Raw genomic sequence first — 27,999 nt, 5'->3', positions numbered from 1 at the left:
AAAGGCTCAAGTCTGGGGAACTAGTCACTCAGCCAGCAGCCCCTTCTTTCTTACCCTAGTCTCCAGTCCTCCAGTGTTCACAGGTGAGCTCCCCAACAGCCACTGTTCACGATGGAGGCCATCAAGAAAAAGATGCAGATGCTGAAGTTGGACAAGGAGAATGCTCTGGATCGGGCAGAGCAAGCTGAAGCCGAGCAGAAGCAGGCAGAAGAAAGAAGTAAACAGGTAGGCCTTGGCCTTGGTCTCTCTCACCTGCTGGTGAACAAGACTGTGAGATGGAAGAGAGTTTTCATGGGAAAGGCAGTGACCACTGGTGCCAGCTCATCCTTTGGGTGGGAGGGACTCCTCTTCTTCCCCAGCCTCACTGGATAGGCAGGGGACATCTAGGGTATTTACCTCAGACTGCCTGTGTGACCTTGGGAAAATCGGTGGCGCCTTCTGAGCCACAGTGTGTCTGCTGGATTTAAGTGGGAGTGGAGCATGTTTTGGAAAAAACCCTGATTTCTAGAGGAAAAAGTGGGAGCTTGGCATGTAGCATCTCTTTTCCCTTAAATGGAGTCACGGACATCTACATCCTAAGTAAGTGTCTTAATGAAAACCCAGCATGGCTTGGTCATCTTAGGGTCAGAGATTACAAGGTCACAGGCGAAGGGCATAGCATAATTCCTGGGGCAGTTGGCTGAAACTGACTAGGGAGAAAGTGTGTCTCTCTGAGGATGATAACATAGAGGCTGAGCTCAGGGGTCTGTCAGGGCTCAAGAGCCTAGGGTCTGAGACTGCACTGTTGTGTATATATGTCTTGTGTGTGATTCTTGGGGCTTCTATAGCTGGAAGATGAGCTGGCAGCCATGCAGAAGAAGCTGAAAGGGACAGAGGATGAGCTGGACAAGTATTCTGAAGCTTTGAAGGATGCCCAGGAGAAGCTGGAGCTGGCAGAGAAGAAAGCAGCTGATGTGAGTATAGAGGAATGGGGGCACGGGTTTAATCTACACACATAGATCTTCATGTTAATAACTAAACACTTGGACATATACATACTTGTGGATTCAGAGAACATAGACATTGATACCCACATACATTTTGGCCACATGGTGGCATACCCTTGTAATGGCATATACTTTCTTTCTTAAAGACATGTAGAAGTCTCACCGTCTTACCCCCAATCCAGGAATTTAATTATCTTTCCCAGGACCTGGACAAAGGGAGGGGACTCCAAGTCCAGACTGCTATCACTTTTCCCACCTCCTCCCCCATGCCACATTCTTAGCTTTTGCGTCCAAGGATTGGCATGTAGATATGTGTATTAATAGGGAAACTCTCATCTCTCAACTGCCCAGCAAAGCCAGCTCAGATTTCACAATGGGACAAAGGAGGTCACACTGACCCTGGCCCTATATGGGTTTATTTATCTTGGCCAATGTGGGCATTTACCCTTATGTCACAGAGATGCCATAGAAAACATTGCTTATAGGGCAGCAGAGAGAATCTTAGAATGATATACTATAATAGAAATAAGGACTCAGGGGGTAAAGTTGTCACCACCAGAGCTTATTCTGTGACCTTGACTAAATTACTCAGCTTCTCTAGAGCTGAATTTTCCCATTTGAAAATGAAACAAATTCTCTTTTCCACTTCATGTTATCTCATAATCACCCACTTTCCTGCATCTTCAGTCCTGAAGTTAACCACAAAGATAAATGAGAGACTACACAGAAAAGATTTTTGGAAGAAAAGTAACATAGGAATCTTAACAGCAACAAAAGAATGTCCCAGTATTGATGGAAATACAGTCAATTCTCAGCACTGAGTTAATAGGAACATGTGTTTTTTAAAATTCCACTTGGTTTTGGAAAACAGCTAGAGACACAGTAGGCCGTTCAGAAGTGTTTTCGGATCCTCACATTCGAACGCTTTGCTATTAGGTTTCTGATCTCTTCTTTGGCTTTCTGCCACTTTCAGGGGCCTGGGGAAGTGGTGAGGGTTGCTGAATATATCATGCCAGAGGTCAGAGACACAAAGCATATCATATACATTATACATGTTCATAGTTTCCAAAAGTTTAGGCCACTGTAAACTATTAATTCTTCCTTCTTGCAAAACTGTGAACAACACAGGTTAATCCCAGGACTTTGGGCAAATGCTTGATGGCCTGCTGGAGTTGCCTAACCTAGGTTCTAGGTATAGATGGATAGATTTCTCTGGTTCTAATAAACGGGCATGGGAGTAAGTTTTCACAAACTGACATAATGTCAGGTTGATAACAATTTTGTGACATGTTGAGTAACAACTCTCTGAGAAAGTCCTTAGGCTGAAACAGCTAGTATGTGGGCTTGAGGAGGTGTTTCCAGGAACAATGAAAAGAGCCAACAAGCCTAACCTAAGATCTTGGGGGCGAAAGAATGACATAGAGGCTCTAAACAATATGCCCATATCATTGGGAAGATAAAGGAATTTGCTGGGGATGAATTCTATCTGTCCTTACACATACACGCAGACACATAGACACACGTCAGCCCCCACCTAGACAGGGTCTACTAAGTACATTCATTTGAAAGAAACTTCTCATATTTATATAGGAATCCACCAAAACCATTTAAATACGTAAAGTATGAGTAAAAAAACTAATTCAACTTCTCTCCCTCTTGTTAGCTTTCCCAGCAGTCATTAAGTACCCTCAGAGATATGTAGGAGAACAAGAAGTAGGAGGGGAAGGTTGTAGGCAAGAGGCAAACATCTGTTAGTCCCAGGTTAAGATGGAAACAGGAAGAAAGGTTTTTTTTTTTTTAATTTTTTTTATTTTTGGCTGTGTTGGGTCTTTGTTGCTGAGCGGGGGCTCTTCTCTAGTTGAGGGAAGCAGGGGCTACTCTTCGTTGTGGTGCGCTGGCCTCTCATTGAGTGGCTTCTCTTGTTGCAGAGCATGGGCTCTAGGCGCGGGCTTCAGTAGTTGTGGCTCGTGGGCTCTAGAGCGCAGGCTCAGTAGTTGTGGCGCACGGGCTTAGTTGCTCCGCGGCACGCGGGATCTTCCTGGACCAGGGCTCGAACCCGTGTCCCCTGCATTGGCAGGCAGACTCTTAACCACTGCGCCACCAGGGAAGCCTCAGGAAAAAAGGTTTCTTTTCTCAAAGCTGGGGTCAGCAAACTACCACCTGTGGAGTAAATCCTGCCACAGCCTGGTTTTGTACAAAGTTTTATTGGAACATTGCCGTGCCCATTCATTTACATATCGCCTACTGGCTTTCTCCCTACAAGGGAGTGGTAGCCACACCCTATGGCCCACAAAATCAGAAATATTTACTGTCTGGCCCTTTACAGAAAAAGTTTGCTGACTCCTGCCTCAAGGGCTCAAAGAAGGAAAGTGAGGTGTTTATAGAAATTGGGAAAAGTGCTGAATAAGGAGGAGGCAACAGGTTAAAAGTAGAAAGCAAGGGTCAGAGTCAGCAGCAACATAATATATGCATCTTTGAGGGGAGGCTGCTCTGTCTAATACGAAGGGAGTTCACAGCTCAGCTTTTGCCCTTGAGATTAATAAACAAGTAAACAGGGTATATTACTTTGATGTAGATATAAGGGGAAGAGAAGGAGGAGGGAGTCAATAACTGCATGTTTACGCAGGGAGTTCTGGTTATCTGAGAAGCCTTTTTGGAAAGTGTAGGATTTGCCAGGACTCCTTGAACAAAGAAAGGGTGAGGGTGTGGCAAGATCAGACTAAACTTATTTCCTCCCTGAGTTCATCCAAGGTCCTATTGGTTTGTTTCTTAATTGTGGAAAAAATATACATAACATAAAATGTGCCATTTTAACCATTTTTAAGTGTACAAGTCAGTGGCAGTAAGAACATTCACACTGTTGTGCAACCATGTCTAGGGTTCCTTTAATCTGAAATCAGAAGCTGTTGAAGGTAAAATAAGGGGAAAGAAGAGTGCAATAGTTTGGACATGAGAGTCATAACACCCTTTTTTTTTTAAAGTTTTTTTTTTTTTTTTTTTTTTTGGCTGTGTTGGGTGTTCGTTTCTGTGCGAGGGCTTTCTCTAGTTGTGGCAAGCGGGGGCCACTCTTCATCGCAGTGCGTGGGCCTCTCTCTTGTTGCGGAGCACAGGCTCCAGACGCGCAGGCTCAGTAGGTGTGGCTCACGGGCCCAGTTGCTCCGCGGCATGTGGGATCTTCCCGGTCCAGGGCTCGAACCCATGTCCCCTGCATTGGCAGGCAGACTCTCAACCACTGCGCCACCAGGGAAGCCCCATAACACCCTTTTTTAAGGACAGGAGGTGAAAGGGGTGGGGAGAAGAGGGACAGGACAGACATATACATCTGTTGATATACTGTTGTATTGCTGGTTACCAGGAAGACAGTAGCACTGGGCCCCTTGCTGCCCATCCATCATGCTTTTAAAGGTCATTAGGAGTCAATCCACCTGTTTCTCGGGATCAAGAGAAGATTATCTGTTCAAATCTACCAGCCTCAGGAATGCAGTGGTGCTCTCACCACTCCTTTGGTTTGTTTAAGATGAGGTCTTCTGATTCTTCAGTAGGGCAAAGCGGCGGGGCGGGGACGCGCAGTGTGTGTGTGCGCGCGCGCGCGCGCGCGCGCGCGCACACGTGCAATACTGCCCCCTGCTGATCAGCACCCAGATGACAAAGTCTCATTTTTGTTTCCATAGTCCCTCTCATCAGATTTCTCCAAAGAGAGTTGTAAAACTTCTTAGGCCATCAGGGCAGTTTACTGAGACTTCAAACCCTGCTTTTTCTTTCCAATTCCTGGGGTGGGGTGGGGTAATCAGAGTGTACAGGTAACTCTATCAAGCAAATTACTTACTGTTTGCGTTGTTTCTGTTTCCTCTGAATAGTCTCAATGCTCAGTATTTCTAAATGGAAATAGTTGAAGACACACCCTCTGGTGGGAGTGTCTTCAGAACCTGGCACTGAGTGCAGCACCTGACTTACCTATCAATCTTTTTGCGGATTAGGATTCTTAATTTAAAATCCTCTTCTACACCCTCATTCTCCAGAGGAGAAGAGAGCTGCATCACAGGAGAGACTTATTACTATTACTTACTGAGAAGGTGGCAGGAACACAACGAAATAAGAGGGAACAGTAAAATCTCCAAGGCCCAGTACTACTGTGCTTCTAAAAATCCTGCATGGCAATGCCTGTAGGGGCAGTTTCTAACTCATAAATAGCTCCTTGGGGTACCTGGAAGCAGAGCGGTGTGAAATTGGTGAGTTATAACATAGAATGGAGGCTGAGTTCCACAGTACTATAGTTTTTCAGGTGCTCATATCATGCTGTTGCACAAAGGATCTGGTAACAGTAGTCTGTAATAGAGGATTCCTTCTGACAAAATGGAGGCATAAGATATCTTCCTCACCTACAAAAGGAATTGTAAGCGATGATTAATTACCAAGTCCTGAATCATTCAAGGTTTGGAGAGGCTAGCAAATCACTGGCGCATATTGACTCTCAAAAGTAACAGGGGAAAAGACCAGTACTCTAAATAGAACACTTATGTTCATAACTTATGCCAAATAGATTGAGAACTTTGTCAACCTGCCCATCTCTTCATCCCCCATTAATTCCTTTCATTGATTTTCAGGAGATGGGAGAGAACCTACCTGAGCAGACTTTAAAAGGAGGCTGGAGAGGTCATCGTCTTTTGAAGATGAGACCCAGAAAGTCTAGGCTTTTCTTAGTACCTGGGTTTGGAGCATTTGTGGGGTGGGTGGAAGTAGAGGCTTGTAGGGTGTTTATGTTGTGGAGAGGACACAGGGTGCCCTAGCGGGTAGGTGGTGTCGGACCAGCACTGAGGGAGTGACGGGTCAACGGCGGGTGTAAAGGCCGCACGGGCCAACCATTGCGGGCAGCCTGCCCAGCGACTGGAGAGGCTTAACCACGACGCGCCTTCCGGTTACCATGGTAGCCCTCCCTCTTCCCAACCCCGCCCCCCTTTACTGGCCCGAGGGAAAGGCTGGGAGCGGTCGCCTAGGGCCACAAAGAGGTCCCGCCCCTCGCTCCCAGCCGCGGGTCTCCCTCCAGTGGACGGCCTTCCCGCCTGCCTGCGGTGGGAGGGCGCGGCAGTGGTGGCGTCACATCCGGGCGGGTGGGTGAGTTCCGGTATTTCAGGGCGGAGCAGGCGGAAGTAGGGGTGAGAAGCGGCTGCAACGCCGAGCGGAGGAGGCAGGAACCCAAAGGCAAGCAGGGGCTGGGTGGGGACCATGGCTGGGATCACCACCATCGAGGCGGTGAAGCGCAAGATCCAGGTTCTGCAGCAGCAGGCCGATGATGCAGAGGAGAGGGCCGAGCGCCTCCAGCGGGAAGTGGAGGGAGAAAGGCGGGCCCGGGAACAGGTACGGAGAGGGCGAGGCGCGTGAGGGAGGGGCAGGCGCTGGAGAAGATGGGACAGAAGTGGGTTCCATTTTTGCGGTGGAGCACGGTCCTTAGAGGGCCAGCATACTCGAAGATGAAGTTGGAGCCCGGAGGATGGGTGGGGCTTAGCTTCATTTGGACCTCGAGCGGGTGAGGGGGGAACTGGGTGCTCGAGCGAGCAGGCTTGACCTTTGAAGGAATTGAGCTTCACCGGGACTGGGGGGATGGTTTTCTTCCTCCTCCTCCTCTTTTCTCCCTGCTCATTCATTCAGTCCCTCTGAGTCGGGCGCGGTCAGGGGAGGGGCTCAGCGGCCTCTCCCTCCCCCACTTCCCCGTGGCGGGGGGCGGGGATTGTGCTCTCGTTTGAGGTTTCTGGCCCAAGGGGTGAGAGTAGGTGGATGCGTCTCTGGTCTGGGTGGGGGCAGAGCCGAACTTAGTGTGAAAGGGTGGGGAGTGGGGGGTGGGAACCGCCGGAAAGCCCCCGGCGTGGCCTGCTGGCAGCTTTTCCGCTCCCTCCTCCTGCTCAGGAAATGAGGCAGCAGTCGGCTGAGAGGAAGCGCGGTGCCCTCCCTGGAGGAGGTTGAGGCCACAGCACCGCCTCCCATCCTCCGTCCTGGGGCCCTTTCCTCTTAAGGGGAGCCCTTGCAACTGCTAAACCCACTCTCTCTGTCGTAGTGAAGCAGGAGGGGAGGAGATGGTACTTCACTCTCTCTGTTAGTGCAAATGTAGGAACCAACAGAACTTACCATGATAACCTGGAAGGCAGGAACTTCTGCCAGATTCAGGCGTTTATTGCTGAAGTGTGAAGAGTGCAAGTTGAACCGGTTAAGAACACTTCTTCCAAGCAGAGCAGATAAGCGAGTGTATGTGGTAGAGAATCTGATGGAGTGCCGATTTCTGTCAAGGTTTCTGGTTGACCTAGGCAGTATGGTTGATGGAGACAAAATAATGAGTTCCGAAGTGATGTTACTCTGCTACTTTCCCAATTACCCACTACCGTGTCTTCTTTTTTTTTTTTTAAGTTCAATAAATATTTGTTCAACTGAAAGTTGGAACTTAAAATGTTAATGGATTGAATGGTGATTCCTGAAACTGCTTTCTGTTTAGAAGTGGTGGACTAGTTTTAGTAAGCCATAAGGTTTTCCAAGGTCTAGGGTGCAGTTCAGTGGGTGGAGCTGATCTCCTGAGTTGAGGCTTTGGTTTTGGAGGATCTTGAGGCTGGAGAGGAAAGTAACTGTTGCTAAAATTTGAAGACTTAGTGAAAGAACTCTTGTGGTTTATGGTATTCCTTGTTGTTCTTTCCCCTGGTAAGTACCCCCCCCACACACACACCTTTCTGGCTGCTCCTTCATGGAGTGGCTGAGAATTAATGTTTTGGGGGAAAAGGGGGAAAACAGCTGCCCTCCAGGTTAATACTTAAAGATTGTTAGAATAGTCATTTCTTTTTATAGCTGGGCATGGAAATGCTGGGAGCTTGTCTTTCTCAGTCACCCATTTCTCAGCGGATTTTTCTTCCTTTCATTATGCCCGTAACTTCTAATTATAAATTCAAGTGAGATGGACTGGCTGGGTGACTCTTTATGACTAGTGACAGTTTCTGATCTCCTTTGTTCTGGAGACCAGATCCCCTTAAAGGGGAAGACAGGGATGGCTTGAAGGAACTAGCCATGTGTTGAGCTCCAGAATCAGGCTCAAAGTAGGGGCATGCTAGGAATAGTTCTGGGGTAGATGATGTCGTCCCCCCAGCAACAGCCCCCAGGATTTTGTTTTCCCCCTAGGATCCTCACCCACTCCCCCCAGGATTTGGTAATTTTCCTTGCAGGAAAATTTAACTCCTTTTTTCCCCACCCTTGGTGACTCTAGGGTAATAGGCAGCAGAGAGAGCAGCTTCAGATGTTTCTTAAGCTTCTCCCTCAGAGCCTGCCAAATTTGCTTATTGAGCTGAGTGAGATCTAGTGAGAAAGCCCTCAGATGGGGAAGTAGGGTTAAAGATTTATGAAACCAGTATCTTCTACTCCCTAGCTTGAGGGAGCCTAATCTTTTGACTTTCTGCTCTAGTGAACTTTGAATTCCTCCTGAGGAGACACCTGTGGGAAGGGAGGGGAGTGGTGCTTGAACTGCCTGTTATCCTCTTAGGGCATTCTGGAATGTGGGTTTTGCAGGCTCCTCCCTCCTGGAGCTGGAAGCTCTGCACTCCCTGATGGTATCGCATGCTGTTAGTGGGATTGTCACTTAATTCCTTTTCTGGTTGCTTTGTGTGAACATCCAACCCTTGTTGGGAAGCTGGATGAGTCCAGAGCAGAGACTGAGTTGTTCTGGAATCCATCTATCTTTTCTGCTCTTGGCCTGGAGATTGACCTTTTATAATGTAGCACCTTGTCAAATCCACTTTTGATTTTGAATCTCCTTTGCACTTCTTGCGAAACTGAAACAGACTGCAACATAATATGTAAATGCAGTGTTTTTCCTTCTCTGTGTGTGTGTGTGTGTGTGTGTGTGTGTGTGTATGTGTTGTGGTAGAAATACACAATGGTAAGTATTTACCATTTTAACCATTTTTAAGTGTACAGTTCACCTTATTTGTTGTTAATACCTGTCTCCTAACTTCTGCGGGTATTTCTCTCTCTGTCTCTTTTTTTTTCTGGTCTAAACAATTTAGGAATACTACTGAGGGAGTGAGTGGGCTTTGACTAGCAGTTTCGATTGTGGCCTTATTCCCAAATTCCTAGTCTGCAGGGGGTGGGTGGCCGTGGTTAGAATGTCTGACTGTTGTGTGGCTCTCTTCTGTTCGTAGGGTCTGGTGGAGTAAGCAACTGGCTTTATCACCTTTCTTTGGTTTAGGTTTGCTTTCCCGCTGATTACCTTTCTCTTACCTTCATACTAGAGCACCTACTCATAGGGGAGAGGCAAATAGCCCTTTGCTCTGAGTGCCTCCACTTAGACTCCACCTTTGTTTACTCTGGGACAGATAACTCTGCTCCCTTCCTTCCAACTTGCCTGCCCCTTGATGAAATTTAAAGTCCCCAAGGACACAGTATCTCCCTGGGTAGATATATTTGTGAACACAGTGAACTGGGGCAGTCCATTACTCACAGGGCTCAATCCTAACTTTTCCATTACTCTTTTCCTTTGAATTTCATCTGTGGCTTTTGTCTAAAAAGAGAAACCCCAGAGTGGCAGAATGCCAGATTTAGGCTAATCCCCTTCTGTCCTTGGCCCTGATCTGCCTCTGAACACCAGTCCCCTGTCCGTTTCTTGCCTTGACGGGTATAGCGCGCTTGGGGAATCTCTTCAGTGTGGAGGATGGTAGCATTTAAACCAAACTCATTTCATAGCTGAAGCTGTTGTCAGCCATCTTCTGATGTGACTGAATCGCTGCTGTGTTCCCCTCTCCAGCCTTGGGATTTTTGCTTCTTGGGTAATGGAGAATCCTATTATTACCTGAAGGAAGGACCTCACAGTGTACCTCCAAGCTGGGCAGAGGTGGGCAGGCTGAAAGATCAAAACCACATCTAGGCATGCTAAACCTAGGATGACAGAAGAGCATATAAAATTAATGTTTCCCAGGGCCATGTTTCCCATTCTCATCTGCAGAAGTTAGTCCCACTCAATCTCTTGGTACCACTTGATTGACCTGAAAGGGATAGGCATTGTGCATAGGTTCTGGCTGGAAGGAAAAGTCAGGTAGGTGTCTTCCCTTGTTCCTTTAAACATTAAACAGATCTTGATTTTGCAAGCTTTTGTTTCATTGTAAAGAGAACTGATCCTCTGTGGGAGGAGAAAAAAGAGAACAGTGACTGCCCTCCTCCCTTCCCTCCCCACCCAGGTCTCCAAAGCTTTTGCTGGGACTCCCATCCTGGGTTCTGTTTTTGGTACAGGCTTGTTCAATGTGCGCATGCTCTAGTTAGGGCATCAAGACGTGTTTTCTCCTCCTCCCTTTTCAGCCTTGCGAAGAATTCTATTGTAAATGCTGATTTGTGGGAGAAACTGCCCGAGCCAGCTTGTTGTCATGGAAACTGTACACCCCCGCCCCCATAGCCTGTTATCTTTACTTCATTTGGGTAACTTCTGGTGAGCTGGGTGGGGACTTAGATTTCATGAGCTTCCTTCAAATCTGGGTTCGATGTTGTTCTTTTTTTTTTTTTTTTTTTTTTCAGTTCTAGGCATCTGAAGGGAGCGGGGTGGGATAAATCATTGTACTGGCAGTGTTTCATAGTTCTTGGCTGATAAGCAGACTCGTTCTCATAATCTTGACCTGTCAGCCTTTTTGAGTTTGTGAGGCGAAATGTGTGTTGTCCTAGGGCGCATCTGGTTTCCTGAGACAGGACCGGAGAATACTCGTCTTTGTGATATTTTGAATAGAGACACAAATGGTTTTTTAGTAATTTCAGCTTACATAGATGTCTTGATTTTCTTTTCCTGTAGGTCAGTGGTTATATAGCCCCAGCCCCTGCAGTGCCTTGAATCTCCCATGTTTGTATTTGGAAATTTTTGTGCCAAATTACCTGATTCTTAACAGGAGTGTTTTGGGCTATATCCCTTCCCATAGGGGCTGGTGGCCCAGATTATTTCTCTAGCTACCCCCACCCCTGACTGCCAGGAGGAAATCAGGGTAATAGAATTCAGGCACAATCTGGGCTGTAGAAGAGAGATCGTGTTTACCAAGCACTTGGATAAGCATCGGAACCTGGGGAGCGTGCAGGGCAGATTAAATTCTTGTGCGGTTGTGGCGGTCAGTGTACTTGCCACCAGTAAAGGTGTGGGGAGGGGAAAGGCAGTCAGAGGAGGGAGGATTTTCTACCAGTAGAATTTATGCACATGCAGCTGCCTTCTTCTTTCCTTGTTTCTTATTCCATTGCCAAGGAGGAGGCATGGGATTACTTAGACTCTAGCCTGTGCCTTATTGTGGGGTGGAGGCCAGGGAGAGGATTGTCGTATGCCGTACTGGAGGGTTAGGCTAAAGGGATGACTTGAGGAATAGAAAGGAGTCACAATTCAGAAATTTGGAGGGGTGGTGGTGGGCATGAAGGAAACATTCTTTTCTGCCCCCAGTTTTTTTTGGTAATGCCATCAGAGCAGATAATTTTAGCCAGAAGAAGCTCCTTGTAGCCAACTTTTAAAAGGTGGGAGGAGGGGGCAAGTTGAAAGGGTGGGAGGTAGGTATCCCAATATTCCATCCTTTTGCTTTTTCTGTTCTGGAAGGTTCTTCTGGAAAACATTATTCTTTTGGCTAATCTCCTCCTGGTGTTAGGGTAAGGTGATCAGAGGGTTAACAACTTGAGTTAAGCAACAAATTAATAGATAATCCAAGATTCCCTCTTTAAGAAACCTTTCTTATTTTTCCACTTTATGTGACACTTATGAGAAAGCTGCTGCAGAGTGAGATACACCTTTAAGCCAGAGCTCAGGCAGAAGGACCCCTTTACTGGCTACCTTTTCTGACACTGGCGTGTTCAGGAATTTGAACTGGTAGTAACTGACACTGGGCTGGGCAAGGAGCTGAGTTTTAAAAACACTTTTCCTGTGGAACGAATGGGAATTCATTGATGGGAAAGGGAGGAAAATACATGTAATATTATAGAATATAAAATCATGTCTGCTAGGTCTTATGTGCATCTGAGTTAAGACATGTTCTACCCTGCAAGGCTCTGGCTTCCTCATGGTGGTAGTCAACCCCGATCTTAGTGTCATAATCAGTTCAGTTTCTTTTCACCATGCCTCTGCTTCCTTTTCCCATTCTTTCATTTACACACAGGCTGAGGCTGAGGTGGCCTCCTTGAACCGTAGGATCCAGCTGGTTGAAGAGGAGCTGGACCGCGCTCAAGAGCGCCTGGCCACTGCCCTGCAAAAGCTGGAGGAAGCTGAGAAAGCTGCTGATGAGAGTGAGAGGTGTGTAGAGGGGCCTGATGAAGTGTGGATTTCAAAAGAAGTTCATAATGGCTCTGATCAAACAGGTTTCTTATAAACCTGTTTTTTAAAACTGTAACCTATCTTTATAGGATCTTCTTTCCTTCTGCATATTCTCTCCATATGAAGACCGACAGAGTAGGGGTTACCTGGACCTGTGACCCTTTTATAATTGGTGTTTCTCTATAAATTGACCTAATGATCCTTAAATGGGGTCACCAGGATGGCCTCCACTTAGACGGCACTCACCCATAGCAGTTCTCAAAGTGAGCTTCCAGACCAGCAGCACCTGGGAACTTGGTAGAAACTCAAATCCTCAGCAGCCCCTACCCCTCATCTACGAATCAGAGACTCTTGAGGTGGAGCCCAGCAATCAGTGTTTTAATAAGCTCTCAACCCTGGCTGCACTGTTAGAATCATGGGAGTGTGTGGTGGGGATCTTTGGGGAGTTTAAAAAATATATCAGGGACTTCCCTGGTGGCACAGTGGTTAAGAATCCGCCTGCCAATGCAAGGGACACAGGTTTGAGCTCTGGTCCGGGAAGATCCCACATGCCGTGGAGCAACTAAGCCTGTGCACCACAACTATTGAGCCTGCGCTCTAGAGGCCACGAGCCACAACTGCTGAGCCTGCATGCCACAACTACTGAAGTCCGTGTGCCTAGAGCCCGTGCTCCGCAACAAGAGAAGCCACCACCATGAGAAGCCCGCGCACCGCAACTAGAGAAAGCCCTCGTGCAGCAACGAAGACCCAATGCAGCCATAAATAAATAAATTTATTTTATATATATATATATCTCAGAATGCCTGGGTCCTATCCCAGATCTGTTAGAATCCATTGCAAAAGAGATCTGGGCATTGATGTTTTTAAAGCTCCTCCAATAATTTTTTGTTTTTTTTGGGCCGCACTGAGAGGCTAGCAGGATCTCAGTTCCCCAACTGGGAATTGAACCCAGGCCCCGGCAGTGAAAGCCTGGAATTCTAACCACTAGGCCACCAGGGAATTCCCTCCTCCAATAATTTTAATATGTGCCCAGGGTTGAGAACCACAGTCCTTGAACCAACTCATTTTTGTCGAAAATAGCCAATTGGCTCCTTGTCACGTGTGAGTTAAACGAGAACAAAGGTGTGTGATGACTTCGATGGGATCAAACTAAGACGTTCAGAATTAAAAATACCCTGTTGGGAGTACATTAATGCAGTGCAGCTGTGAAAATAAATAAGACAGCTATGTGTGTACTATTACAGAGTAGTGTCCAAATTATAGAAATTGAGGAAAACCAGTTGCAGAGCAGTGTAGTATGATTCCTTTGGGGTGTGGGGAAATGGAGATGAGATTTTGGGCATATAAAACATATCTGGAAGGATTATGAATTAAGAGATTACTTCTGATGAGCAGGACTAGAATTAGGGAGGCTTACTTTTTGCTTTATGCTTTTAGACTATACACTTAAATATTTAGTTTTTTAAGAAGTATTATTTTTATAAGAAAGTTTTAAACAAAATAATTAAACTAAGGTGGGAGGGTGCTATGGAAATTCTTTTTGAGTGGCAAGCAGAGAGGAATGGGCTTTAAAAGGTGCAATTCTGGGTCCCTTGGAGTTGAGTTGATGACAGGCTCCCCAGGCTGTCAGTGCCACATTTGTCCGTATCGTTTCTGGCAGAGGTATGAAGGTTATTGAAAACCGAGCCTTAAAAGATGAAGAAAAAATGGAACTCCAGGAAATCCAACTCAAAGAAGCTAAGCACATTGCAGAAGAGGCAGATAGGAAGTATGAAGAGGTAAGACGCTTGCTTTTAGCTTGTCCCTCTCTCTTCAGCGATATTGGGCTTCTGAAAAGAATCATGAGAGGGAAATGGCTCCTTCTTTGCTTCACTGAGCTGTACCTGCGTCTTGTCCTGTAGGTGGCTCGTAAGTTGGTGATTATTGAGGGAGACTTGGAACGCACAGAGGAGCGAGCTGAGCTGGCAGAGTCGTGAGTATCTTGCCATACCATTCTGTTCCTTCCCCTTTGGCTTGGGCACTAATGTGAATAAACTAGCATTCCTTCAACCTTGTTAAACAGGACCTAGAGAGTGGGAGTCATCTAGAATGCTTTTTTTTTTTTTTTTTTTTTTTTTTAAGCCCTAAGAATGGCTTTGGGCTTTCTTACTCTCTTAACTAGTGACAAGTGACAAATGAGGTCACTTGTTCTTCAATGAGAGGAAAATGAAACCTAAAAAAATGGTGAACTGTTAACCGGCAGGCCCTACTGGGTCCTTCCAACTGGGTTCTGCTTCTCCTTGAGGCATTGAATTGGCTGTGCCGACTTAAGGTCTGCCTCTGTTTTTACCACTTTGCCAAGCTTCTGGGGAACTTTAGGGCAAAGGCAGACATGACCTGCTCCCCTGTTGGCACCTTCTGGGCCTTGTTTAACAAAGTCCGTGCTGATGCATATTTATTTGTGCTTCCCTTGCATTCCCCTCTCCTAGATGTGACATATCATGACCATGGTGATGTTTTCTTCCCATTTTTTGATTTTTTATTTTTTTTTTCCATTTTGCTGCTTGTTTCCTTGCTGTGTTCCTTTTTGACCTTTCTCCCTCCCCACAACCTGGCTTGTGCGATCCCTGTGACTATCACTAACAGCCGTTGCCGAGAGATGGATGAGCAGATCAGACTGATGGACCAGAACCTGAAGTGTCTGAGTGCTGCTGAAGAAAAGGTACTAACCATTGAACCCACAGAGAGGTTATACATATGGTGTGGTGTTGTTTTGTTTTGTTTTGCAGCTGCCTCCCCTCCACTGGTTGATTTGTTGAGTGCTTTTTCATCTCTTCATGGAATGCTCCATTCCTCTCCACTTACTTGGCATCTTTCATCTCTTCTTTCCTAATTGCTTCACTGCCTCTCCACAGGGTCTCACCTTCCCTTGGGTGATTTGGGGGACTATTTGGGTTGGGCATCCGTTCCCACCTCCACCCCAGGTAGCAGTTATGATTTGTTCCTGGTAGTGATTTCTGTCAAGTGTTTTCTTTATTAGTATCCAAACATTCTGAGTCCCAGCCCAGGAGGGTCCAGCTCCTGACATGTTCTATGGTAGAGGGAGGAGGGTTGATGCTTGCTCAGATTACCTGGGAACTTCTCTTTTCCCCAGTGTGCCTTCCAACTCTCTCTACATATAGGTACAATTCATGTCTGTATGTCTCTCTCCTTTTTTTTATTCTCTTCTTCCCCTTTCCTCTCCTGCGGTATTTAAAATATTCACAGTAAGTGTTCTGAGCTGGAGGAGGAGCTGAAGAATGTCACCAACAACCTCAAGTCTCTTGAGGCTCAGGCGGAGAAGGTAGGGGCTGGTTTGTAAAAGTGACAGGCTTTGGGGCCTGGGCCCAGCCCTGCCCTTGATGAAAGACTGGAGAAACCCATTCCTTATATAATCCAGTGAGAAGTATCCACCTACTCTCTCTCCAGATTCTGGGTTTAATGCTAATTCCTGTGCACATTGATTGCTGTAGTTAAAATAACTTCTTGGTCTCAGGTGACTGGGGTCATGTTCTCCTCTGGCTGATACTGCTATGCTGACAGAAGGGGGCAACAAATAGTATCAGATCTGAGACCTAATGAGCAATCAAGACAGATGACTTGTCTTTATCTTCTTGTGGGACTCTTTCAACCATGTGGCCTCAAGGTGTCACCACACCTACTCATTAACCTGGAGGCAGGAAGAATACCTTCCTGGGTTGATCTGAATAAGATCAAAGCTTAGGTCCATTTTAAAAATAAAGGTCCTGGGGACTTCCGTGGTGGCCTGGTGGTTAAGACTCCGTGCTCCCTATTCCAGGGGCACAGGTTTGATCCCTGGTCGGGGAACTAAGATCCTGTATGCCACTTGGCCAAAAATAAAAAAAATTTTTTAAATAAATAAAGGTCCCGGAGGATTCTGAGGGTATCATGGCTCTAAGGACATTAATTTATGGATTTTAAGGACTGTTGTCCCAAAATGGCCTTGCTCTTTCTCATGGATCATTCAGCACATTAAATCCAAGAGGATGTTCAGTGTAAAAGTAAATGTCAGGAGGGGGGTATTGTCTGTGTGAGTAATTTCTATTCTGAAATGTTTATTCTACTTCTCTTACAGTACTCTCAAAAAGAAGACAAATATGAGGAAGAGATAAAGATTCTTACTGATAAACTCAAGGAGGTGAGCTGAGGGGATTATAAGGAAGGACCCAAAACATTTAGAGGCATGTAAGGCATTAATGTAGACTTACTAGCTGGCTTTGGTTCTGAAAGGTATAGAAGTAGAAGGTGGAAGAAGAAGAGATCCTTCTCTGTCTTACTCATCTCTTGATTCTGACTGATTTCATGTTTCCCCCAGGCAGAGACCCGTGCTGAGTTTGCTGAGAGATCGGTAGCCAAGCTGGAAAAGACAATTGATGATTTGGAAGGTATGGAGCCTGGGTGAGGGATTAAAATAAAGAAATCTAGAGGATGACCTTGCCCTTTGACCGTTAGCCTCTTCCCCTGTACACCAAAGGGAGTTGGTAATGACTTGGCATGCATCCTACGCCCTGCCCTGTGCCACAGCTAGGTGAAGTGGGTCAAATCCTGGAAGTGGATTTTTATACTTACTCTTCCTGTAATAAGACTTTACCTAATATTCTGGAATTTGCATCCTTCCCTTGGAGGAGACTGGTAATAGCATGTACCTCCATGTCACCCCATGGCTACTTTTGGCAATCTTGTTCACCACTCAAGTTGTGGGGGACCTCACCAAGAGATGCAGCAGTGGAATGACCACTTCTCAGAGCTGACCGATGCCAGGGGCTTTCTAAATACTTCCTGCCCCCATAATTTGGCAACTGCATCTACCCTAACAAGGGAAAGTTTGTACTTTGCTCTGAGAACTCTGAGATATGCTCCTTTGGTACACTCTGGGTAGCAGGATATTCTTTGGGAGAGTTTTGCGGAGGCAACCTGTAGAGCAAAGGGGCCAACAATATTGGTCACGATGGGCAGGTAAAGAAGAAGTGTCTGAATATTAATGTGTATTTTCTCCTTTTTCTATGTTTGTTAAATTCAGCATTATCACTGCTAAGAATTGGGTTAACTGGGTGGGAATGGTATCCTCTTGAGTGCCTTTGGTAATTGGAATTTCTAGTCATGACTATGCCCAGGTTCTCAACCTTTACTGCAGTTGATGAGAGGCGTCAAGAAGTCCCGTTCGTCCTGGGGACAGTGGATCTGAAAATGGCCAGTCATGGCAACCAGGATAGATGTTCTCCTGACTGTGGAATTAGACCCATGGTCACACTTTCCCTAATTTCTAATGATTCCCTCTCTTCATCTGCTTCTGATACCTTTTACTCTGTCCCATCGTTCCTCCCTGTGGTTCCTGTGCCTGTCCAGATGAGCTCTATGCCCAGAAACTGAAGTACAAGGCCATTAGCGAGGAGCTGGACCACGCCCTCAATGACATGACCTCTATGTAACTATCTGACAGCAGAGTGGGGCTGGGACCTTGGCTTGTGGGTGGGTGGGGGTGTAGGCTGTGCATAGTGTGCTCTGGTTTTGTCTTCTGAAAACTAGAATCTCCACTCTTATCTTTAAAACACTGGTGCTGGTTACTTGTTGGCAAAAGCTGGGGAGGCATTTAATCCTGGATCAGTGGTAACACCCTGATCTACGAGTAATTTTTGTATTTTTTATTCATAGTCCCTTCATTATGACACCAGGATTTTTCTATCTGTTTCTCAAATTTAGTCTCAGAAGGGCTACTGATGAAGATAGAATCATGTCATCATATAAATTTAAGGAACTAGGGCCCAGAGAGCCAGTGACTTGGGCCCTAGCATCTTACAACAAAACTCAGACTTCATGGGTGTATATGATGCCCTGATATTAAAGTTTAGGGGAAACACCCATGATTGGAAATACCAAATTCACCTAAAAATCAAGCTGAATCCCAGAGCAAGCCAGGTAGTAAAAAGCACCAAAAAGAGTTGTTGGGGACTTCATCTGTTTGCTGTGGATCCCTGATCCTTGATGCTAATCTGCCTTTTTCCCACTAACCCTGAAAAGAAGCCAAATAACTCAGGTTGTAGTGTCTGGCTCTCTTTTATCATTCCTACTGCCACCTCTTCCTTTTTCACCTCTTCCTTTCTCCCAGATTGCTGTCTAGATTGATGCTAGTCCTTCTCACCTAGAGTCTCCTTACTTTTTCACACAGATAATTATCACCGTTTCTGCTCTGTTCTGGATCTGCCCCCTTTCCTCGGGGAACCCAACGCCCCACTCTCGCTCTGGATTCCATTTGGGTCAGCCTGGCTGACCCCCAAGGCATTAGGATGGGCGGGGGGACCACAAAGCAACTTATGTATTCTCTTCCACCCCTCACCCCAAATTAAAATGTTAAGCTGCCGGAAGCCTCATGCCACCCTGCATTTGTGTCATTGACAAAGCTGCTGCTGTCCCTAAAAAGGAGCCTTGGGGGTGTGATGTGGGGAGCAGCTATTGTAGGCTCTCCCTCCTCTGACTTATATAATCAAAGCCACTTTTGTGTGTGTCTATTTTTTCTTGACATTTAAATTCAACTGATCTGAATCTATCAGAGTGGTGGACTAGGAGAAGTTACTCAAGCTGAATAAGATCATCTAAGTCCTTTACTTCCAGGTTCTTAAATCATCCCGTCCGGAATGTTTGTCTTCTCTTTAGGTTCTCCTCCTTTGAGAGACCACAGAAGTACCTCCCAATATATATTCTCTACCGTTTTACCAGTTGAAGGTTCAACTGGTGCATCCTCGGAATACCCAATGAACCCAAATATGTTACCACTAAAATTGACTAATTATATTATCCCAAGTCACAGAAAATACGTAATAGGTAGAATTTCCAGCAGTTTTATGTTTTCTTTAAACCTTTCTTAGATACTTGAGGCTCACTACCATTTGCCTGCTAGTATGTGCTACCGGGATAGAAGACAAGTGATAAATGATTGTTACTGGAAAAATAAAAACAATCATGCATATTTCAAATATTACACACAAAGTAGTAATTTATTACATGCATAAATATGGTTAATTGCTTCTAGTAAGATTGTTCCTAGTTTATGTTGTGGAATTAAATATCAACCTTTCGGAAATTCCTACGCTAATTTACATAGCAGAGATGGTTTAATCTGGGTAGTGCAGTCATCGGTTGTACTTATCTAAGCACCTAAGTATTGTTCGCTTAGTATTTCAGTTTCTCAGTGGAGTATATATTTAAAACTTGCCTTTCTTTTAAACAGATACAACCAGGTAGAGAGGTTTTCCCTAGTTTAAAACTTTAGGTCTCATCAAATTCAGGTTTCTTTCTGTCTGTACCATTTCTTTTTGCCACACAGCCTTTGTGATTAAGGTACAGGTTAAGTTATTATTAATTTAGGCACAGGGTATTAAGGTGGGGACAGAAATAACCAAAGACGGAGGCATCATCCCTACTCTCAGGTTGCTCAAAATCCAGTAGGAGAGAGAACATGTGTATAAAACTAAAGATGATGTGTGATATGTGCCCCAAATAATAAAGTTTTGTGGGAGTTCAGAGGCGGGGAAGAGGTTGATTGCAGTGGGGATGATTAGGAAAGTCTCATGATAGGAGGCACGTAAAAGGTACTTAATAAACATGTTAAAACTTTCCTCTTCGTTTTTATTGGATTCCAAAAGATTGGATTTTTGACAACCAGAGTCTGGTTGAAGGAAAGTGGATATTGAGTATCTTCATTAAAGAGAAGCAAAAGAATAAAGGCATAGAGTTGGGAAGGACACCAGAGCTATAACCATTTAGTTAGAGTAGGGAACAGGTATGTGCTGTATCAGGCGGGGGAGTTTTAATTTTATTTTGTAGGTAATGGGGGTGCCACTGGAGATTTTGAACAAGGATATGTTCTGAGTAGCATATAAGAAGAGTTAATTTGGCAGCTACGAATATGTTAGAAGGGGAGCAGATTATCAAAGTGATCCATTAAGACGATGATTCCCAAATTTCATTCATTTGCATACCACTTTTGATGGCTTTTGCCATATTCACATGCAGCCTACATTATTTTTTTAATTTACTTGTTTTCAGATTTGTTCTTACGCTACACAATTCCAATTTGAAATCAAAAGTTTTGACGTGTGCTAGTGTTTTTTTCTAATGCACATTAAAATAATACAGCTAATAAATTTTTTTTAAGTTCACAAATGTATACTGTCTGCAGTCTTCTCACATATCACTAGCAGTGACTGTAGCACACTTTAGGAAATACTGGGTTAGGTTATTGCAGTTTCCCAGAGATAATAATATGAACTAGAGTAGTGGTAGTAGGGGATGGTGCTGAACCTGGGCATTGTGAAGGGCCTGGTCACTAAATGCAAGAAGGAAGTGTCAAGGATGACTGGCTTGGAGCCTAGGAAAATGGTAGTATTAAAGGGGTAGAGAGGTCATGTGGTCTTGGTTTGGGGAGGCACGGGAAAGTAGAGAAGAATATAAGTCTGAAAAACTGGCAGGTATCCAAGATGAAAACAAAATCCTAAGACTTGAAGGGGAGAAATTGATATGAGAGATTTGGGAATCCATGAGGTTGGCAGGCAGTTTAGGCCATGGAAGTAAATTTGAACCCTAAAAGACAATTACAAATGTAAAAAGGAAAAAATAGGCAGAGGAAAATCTGTGTAGAGGACAAAGCCAAGTGGAATTGGTTGGAGGGATAGAAGGAGAACGAGTAACTTTGATACTTTAAAAACTTCAAGGCTGGGTGATTTCCAGTGATTCTCAACTTCAGGTAGAGAAGGAAGATAACTGAAAATAGGACATTGTTGCTGATGTTTTATTAATCTGAGGGTATATACTGGACATTAAGGACAAGGAGAGGAGCCATATTTCAAGGAAGAGAAGAGTGAATTGGTGGAAAGAAAATAAAGGCATGAAGTATAGTCTGTACAAAGTCCAATAGAACTTTTGGCAGTGATTTCCAGTATAGTAGCCACTAGCCACATGTGGCTATTGAACACTCAGTGTGGCTAGTGTGACCCAGAAGCTAAATTCTCATTTTATTTACTCTTAGTTCATCTAAATTTAATTAGCCACATGTGGCTAGTGGCTGCTGCATTCATTGGATAGTACAATTCTAGATGTTTTAGTATGTAGGCAGAAGGAGTTGACTTTGGTACAGAGAAAGGCTTCTTACAAAGGAAAGAAGAGAGAGTAGAGAGAGATTAGAAGAAAAATGAGGTGTTATACTTTGGTAGCTTCTGTCTTTCCCCATGGCATGACTGGTGTGAGCAAGGATAGAGACCAAGAAGCCAGGGTAGCAGAGTGAAATTTGAAATACTGTACCATGATAAATTCACTCTTTTGTTTAATGCTTTGTATCCTTATAGAAACCATCCTATGTTACTTGAGCCAGGACTAGCTATGGGAATGGGGTGAAGCATCATTGGTAATCTCAGAGCAAAGTGCTTCATCTCTTAACTGTCTCTCATCTTAATTTCTAAGAAAGAACCACAGGCTGTTGTGTTGGAGTCCATTCTTCCCTTCCTCATTACCATTGTTGGGATGAGGAATAAAACAAAATGTGACTGGACCCCAAGTTACCTGATGGGTGGAACTGACCTGTTATGTTAGGCAACCTTGTCTTAGTCACACCCAGTTTCTTCCATTCACATATTGAACACTCCTTAGCCTTAACGTGAGGGGGGAGTTTTAAAAAAACAAAAAAAGAGCAAAATCTGTTTTTTCTACCTCATTCCTTGAACTTTGAGGCTTTAAAACTGATAGAGTTCCCTTTACTCCAAGCACCCCCATCCCTTTTCCTGTTCCTGTTACAGAATGAAATTGACCTGATTCAGACCAGTGAAGGATGTGTAGCATCCATGGGATTATTCCCTGAAAGGAAAGTCAGACCAAATGCGGATTCTCTGGCTTGTTTTTTTGTTTGTTTTATTTGCTCTTATCAGGGAACCAAGAACTTTAATGAACTAGTGTCTGGTCCTGAATTTTTAGTTACTAGCAATAACAGAGTTAGAAACCTTACTTATTACTAAGTTCAAGGTGAGAGAACAACCACATTTATCTTTTTGACCTTCTGCAATTCTTAAGGAACTATAAGTTCTGGGATTTAATTAGGCAATAAAATGCTCCCACTTCTTCTCTGTCTCTTTATTTCTTCCCTAAGTGGAACAAAACCCTCATTGAACCGGCTGCTTTTGGGGATATGATCCTAGTAACACCCTTCTTTCCCAGGGAGGAAGTGGGAGTCACACTGCCTAACTTGGATATAGGTGCTATGGATCAGTCAGGTTGCATATGGTCTTTATGTGTAATATAACACCAGAAAGTTCAAGAAATGAGAGTTCAACATAATTTGAACCCCTGCTATTTGTCAGAGTTGCCCCAGTGAATAAGACAGGTTGAATCCCAGGCCTCATGGACTAGTATAGACTAGTACAGTGTTTCTCAATGATGAACTTTAGTCCTTTAAGCCAGGATAATTCTGGGATATACAGAACAATCCTACTTATTGCTGTCCCCTGCCCAATAAATATCTGTAGGGCCCTCCAGTTATTGTGACAAATACACATTTCTAAATTCCCCTCTAGTGGAGGGGAGGGGCAGTATTCCTCCTACTGAGATACTGGTCTAGTGGGAAGTGCAATTTAAAAAATTGCCTCCAATTCTGCCCCTTAATACGACTCTTGTTTTTTGGTTATTCCGCCCAGGATCTTTTTGTACATATATGCTTTCTGTTTTGATTGGGTACACAGAGTGACAAGTATTATTGGGAACATACTGGCCCCCAGCTTCCAGGCAGAACTGGGAAAACCTCAGCCCAGAAGGCAAGGTACCTGAGCAATGCCCACAGTCAGCCCACAGAGGCAAGGCAGAAAAGTCTTTTTCATATTGAGGTCCTGAGACCATTTTGAAACAGACTGTAAAACATAGAAAGAAACTTGTTTATGAACACCAGAGGCTGACATTAGGAGTAGACCAGGAAGATCCATCCCCAATTGCCATTACCTCTGTGTTGGTCACATGGATTTGGATTCTCTCTACCCCCTCTTTTTTATTTATTAAAATTTTTTTTCTTGTGATGAGAACTCTTAGGATGACTTTCTTAACACCTTTCATGTATAACATACAGCAGTATTAATTATATTATGTTGTACATTTCATCCCTAGTACTTCTTTATCTTATAACTGGAAGTTTATATCTTTTGACTACCTTCATCTAATTCCTCCTCCCCCCACTCCCCACCTCTGGTAACCACAATGCTGATCTCTTTTCTATGGCTTTGTTTGTTGAAGTATAATTGACCTACAACACTATGTTAGTTCCTGGCGCACAACATAGTGATTTGATATTTCTATGCATTGCAAAACAATCACCACTCTACACCTCTTTAAGATGTGCTCCAAGTAGAAAATCCAGATAAAGCCAGGGGACTTGAGCGCTTAATTACTTGTATCAGGAATGCTTTTGGTTATAAGAAACATCTTAATAGCAGCTTAAATAAATATGGGATTTATTTTTCTCTCATAATAAAAAGTCTTGATTTGAGCAACTGTGGCCTGATATAGTTGGGATTTCCGTGATTCTCACGGCCCTTTCTTTTAAGGTTGAAATTTGCAACTCTAGTCATCACATCCATCATGTTCAAGGCAAGAAAGAAAGCTAAAGTTTTTCCAGAAGCCCCGGACAGACTACCCCCTACATCTCATTGGCCCAAACTGGATCACATGATCCCCCCAAGCTGCCAATGAGGCTGGAGAACCAGGATAGTCTTTTTTTTTTTTTTTTTTTTTTGATAATCAAACATAATTTTTATTTGGTTTTGGAGTATAACAGGATAGTCTTGATTGGCTTGTACCAGTAATTCACCTTACCTGGGGCTGGCTGGACACACTGTTGGCTCGGACAGGTTTGGGGTTCTTTTAGAAAAGGTGAAGTTGGGTTTTGATTCGCTGTGCCACTATGATGGGCTTGTCACCCAACACCTACAACAAGAAGCAGTAGAAAGTACAGGATTGAGTCTTGAGTGTAGGGATATTTATCCCAGTCTCCCATTCATAATGCTGTACTGAATGCTTTTATAGAAAAATGTTCAACCATTCACTTTGGTTCCTTACAGACCCCGATTATTATAAATGTATTTCTTATAAGCCAGGTGTATTCCTTCCTTTGCCGTGTTTCACTTGTCTCAGTTTCTCAACCCAGGGAATAAATACGGTGAAGGAGATACTTTTCTCCCTCAAAATGTCATTCTTTCAACTTGTCAGTCTGCATTTTTTATTTTATTCCTCTGTTGGTCTTTCCACCAACTGACCTAATCCTCCTCGCATCCATCGTGCCTTACAGATGCATGTTATGTATACCAGGTAGTTGAAAGTCTCAAAATTTACTTCTGGTACTCTACTAACCTTCCCTTTTTCTCTTTCTCCTCCTCTTTTTCCTCTCCTTCTCTTGTTTTCTCTCCTCTCCATTGCTGCTGCAGAGCGTCTCTACAGCCAACTTGAGCGAAACCGCCTGCTTTCTAATGAGCTGAAGCTAACGCTGCATGATCTGTGTGACTGATGGGCAGGGCTCACTGATGCCCATTAAACCGAGCTAACGGCTCACACCACTGACCTGGACCCCAGCAAAAAGCTGATTGTCTTTTAAAAGTTATTATTTTGCCCTAAGCAAATTGCTTTTTAGTTGGGACAGTTAGAATAGTGTCGACTTCCTAACTGCACTGTAAAGTGGGAACAGTTAAGATTAGTACTGCCTTTCTGTCCCTTTTCAAGAAATTGTGGGTGATGAAGGGAGGGACCTGAGAGACAGTGAGAAAACCTGGGAGAGTTTTCTGTTTTCCACCCTTACTTGCTGCTCTTTCACTTGTGCACTGACTGTAGGATATGTTCCCTTGCATGGATGTTTTCTAACAATAAAAGGACTGACTTGACAAGATGTTGTAACTGCTTCGTCTGCAGGCCCAGGGATGGGCCCTTCTGACCGGGTAGAAAAAAGGGAAGGGAAAGAAAGGGGTGTGGGATATGAATAGGTCTGCGTTGCCATCCCCTTCTCTGAGTTGAAGAGTATTTTCCCCACCTCCCTAGAGCAGTGAGTGGTTTACTTGCTGGGAAGCTTTGATTCTCCGTGATGTTCAGCTGCCGGTTTTCTTCCTGACATTTTTCCTCTTGCTGCTTTCTCCTGGTATTATGTTTAATTGTAAGTAACTATGTCACAGGCTAGTTCTGAAGAATAGCTCTGCAAAAATCTCAGTTAAGATTTTGCTTACAAGGATATGTTTTGTAGTATTCTTGACTTTGTTTTCTTTCGGGATTCTCTGACTTAGCTATGGGTGTTCTTTTATTTATCCCACTAATTATTCCTTTCCTCTCTACTTGTTGAGGAAAGCCTGTAGTGCATGAGGATCCTCCTGTACTCTTTTCAAGTTGAGGTTCTGCTGTTTCTACTGGTAGAAATATGCCCATCCTTGTTCTCAATGTGTCAAACTCCAGCGAACTATTTCGAGTAGGTGTTGTCCTGTGGGCAGAGACTAGAAGAGTGGATGGCTGGTGTTTAAGGCCACCTCCTTCAGTGACTGAAAGCTGAAAGCCTTGGTTGGGTGTGGGGAGGAGAGGAAATGACTGATAAGGTCCCCAGCTCCCTCCCCCAGAAGTACAGCAACACCTGTAACTTCAGTAGGCAAGCCTGAGGCCCTGCAAAACCGAGTGATGCAATGGCTCACTTCTGTGGCTGAGAAGGCAGCTGCTTTATTAGTCTGCAGTTTCTCTGCAACAGGAGCAATTCTCAGAGTGGGTAGACCTTGAAATTTACTTCTAGTTTTTATAACGTCTCTCCTTTACCCCCATTAGATAAACTGAAATGCACCAAAGAGGAGCACCTCTGTACACAAAGGATGCTGGACCAGACTCTGCTTGACCTGAATGAGATGTAGAGCACCCCAGTCCCATCCTGCCGCTGCTCCTCCCTCTGACCCCGACTCCGCTGAGGCCAGCCTGCCCGAAGCTGACCTTTAAACTGAGGGCTGATCTTTAACTGGAAGGCTGCTTTCTCCTTTCGCCACCTCTCCCACCCCCACCCCTGTGTCCTTTTCGCCAAACTGTCTCTGCCTCTCCCCAGAGAGTCCATTTGGGCTAGAGGCTGAGCACCTTTGGGAACAACGTTTAAGGGAATGTGAGCACAATGCTAAGTGTCTTTAAAAGCATGTTGTGATGTACACATTTTGTAATTATCTTTTCTGTTGTTGTTGATGTAGCAGCCATTTGTAAAACATTCCAGATAATTCCATAGTTTTGAAGCAGCAGTCTAATCCCTTTCTCACTTTTGGAAGGTAACTTTTCAGCTTAATGCATATTGCCCTCTCCGTAGAGGAGGGGAAAAGGTATGGGCATGCCTTACTGAGAGCCAAACAGCCCAGAGAAGGACTCCATTTTGGGAAACCTTATTGCTCTGTAAAAAGTACCCGCCAAACCAGAAAGGTGATTCCAGAATGAGTTAGCCAAAAAAAAAAAGCTCTGTTCAGGTTTTCAGCTTTACGGTATCTTTGGGCAACTTTTTTTTCCATCAGAAGTGACCAGATGAAATCAAGATGGTGAGACCTCTGAGACCAAATCCTTGTCCCAGCTCTACCCTGTTCCCAACCGCTCACAGAATGGATCATGTGCCCCTTATTTTGAGGCGACCACTTATTTGCTCTCCCGCCTCCTTGAAAGAAAGGAAAGAAAATTATGTTTTACCACTGATTTAGCCATATGAAACTCATCTCATCACCCTTTTCTGGGTCTGAAGCTGCTGTCTCTAAAAGTGCCATCTCATTGTGCATTGTATCAGTTAGTGCTGGAGAAATCTTGAATAGCTTATGTACAAAATTGTTTTTAAATTTTATATTATTTTGAAACTTTGCTTCTTTGGGGTTGGGGCACACTGGTCACCCCATCTGGCTGTGAGAGCTCTCTACAGTCTGGGCTGGCAGTGTGCTGATCTTTTAAAGTTTCTTTCCCTACCCAATCCCCTCTTTTTGGTGAGGTTTCAGTGAGGTCAGTTAGGTGTGCATCCTACAGCTTAATTGGCTTAAAATGTACTCCCCTTTGATGTGGTCTCTTTGGGGGCCGATTGGGAGAAAGAAAAAACAATAGTGTAACTGTTTTGATACTGAACATTGATAAATGTCTTTTTGAAATAAAGAACCAGTCCCTCCAACCCTCAGAGGTGCTTGCTTTTATTTCCTAATCCAAATGGGCTTTCTACACAGGAGCTATGAAGTTTGGGTAAAAATCAGACCTTTGTGGGTGGAAGCAACAGGATTTGATGTAGAGCACACACTTTGGAAGGTGACCAAAACTCGGGTCAGAACTCAGCTCTCAGATCCCTAGTTGTGTGTTCTGATGTCAGTCATTTAGTTTCATTATCTGTAAAATAAAGATAATATGTATTGTTAGGGTAAATGTGAAGACTAGAAATATTTATGTGCCAGACCTTTTATAGGTTACTTAACACTGGCATCTTCAGGGTGAGCTATACATTTCCTTTACAACTGTATTGATTCTTTCTTATAAATCTGGATTTATTAGGCTCTGCTCCCTAAACAACTTCAACAATATATGACACGGATTACATACTCCTATACCTTTGTGGTTTTAGTAAACCGTCCTGAGACAGCCTTCGAGCTGATACTCTGTTGGATATTTGGAGAAAACAAGTTAATTTAACAAGAGGTGCTCTCAGAG

At 44.4% G+C, this 27,999-nt stretch overlaps 1 protein-coding gene across 9 annotated transcripts; it reads left to right on the top strand.

The window, feature by feature from the left end:
* The first annotated feature begins 3 nt into the window (after positions 1 to 3).
* TPM3 (tropomyosin 3) lies at positions 4 to 27,478 on the top strand. Of its 9 annotated transcripts, none has more exons than XM_059932353.1 (10): positions 5 to 225; positions 828 to 953; positions 12,116 to 12,249; positions 13,931 to 14,048; positions 14,172 to 14,242; positions 14,896 to 14,971; positions 16,385 to 16,447; positions 16,625 to 16,694; positions 17,656 to 17,734; positions 18,476 to 18,671. In XM_059932353.1, the coding sequence occupies exons 1-10, from the start codon at positions 112 to 114 to the stop codon at positions 18,477 to 18,479; spliced, it is 855 nt and encodes a 284-aa protein (XP_059788336.1). In that variant the 5' UTR covers positions 5 to 111; the 3' UTR covers positions 18,480 to 18,671. The 9 variants fall into 9 exon arrangements, with proteins under 9 accessions (XP_059788346.1, XP_059788336.1, XP_059788327.1 ...); XM_059932335.1 differs by lacking the exon at positions 14,896 to 14,971 and adding an exon at positions 15,517 to 15,592 and having other exon boundaries at positions 6 to 225; XM_059932363.1 differs by lacking the exons at positions 17,656 to 17,734; positions 18,476 to 18,671 and adding an exon at positions 26,125 to 27,478 and having other exon boundaries at positions 4 to 225.
* The last annotated feature ends 521 nt before the right edge of the window (positions 27,479 to 27,999 follow it).

The sequence above is a fragment of the Balaenoptera ricei genome, chromosome 1 (assembly GCF_028023285.1).
Source record: "Balaenoptera ricei isolate mBalRic1 chromosome 1, mBalRic1.hap2, whole genome shotgun sequence".
NCBI classification, from domain to species: Eukaryota; Metazoa; Chordata; class Mammalia; order Artiodactyla; family Balaenopteridae; genus Balaenoptera; species Balaenoptera ricei.
The sequence above is the reverse complement of the archived record's forward strand: the minus strand, read 5'-3'. Positions and strand labels throughout refer to the sequence as shown.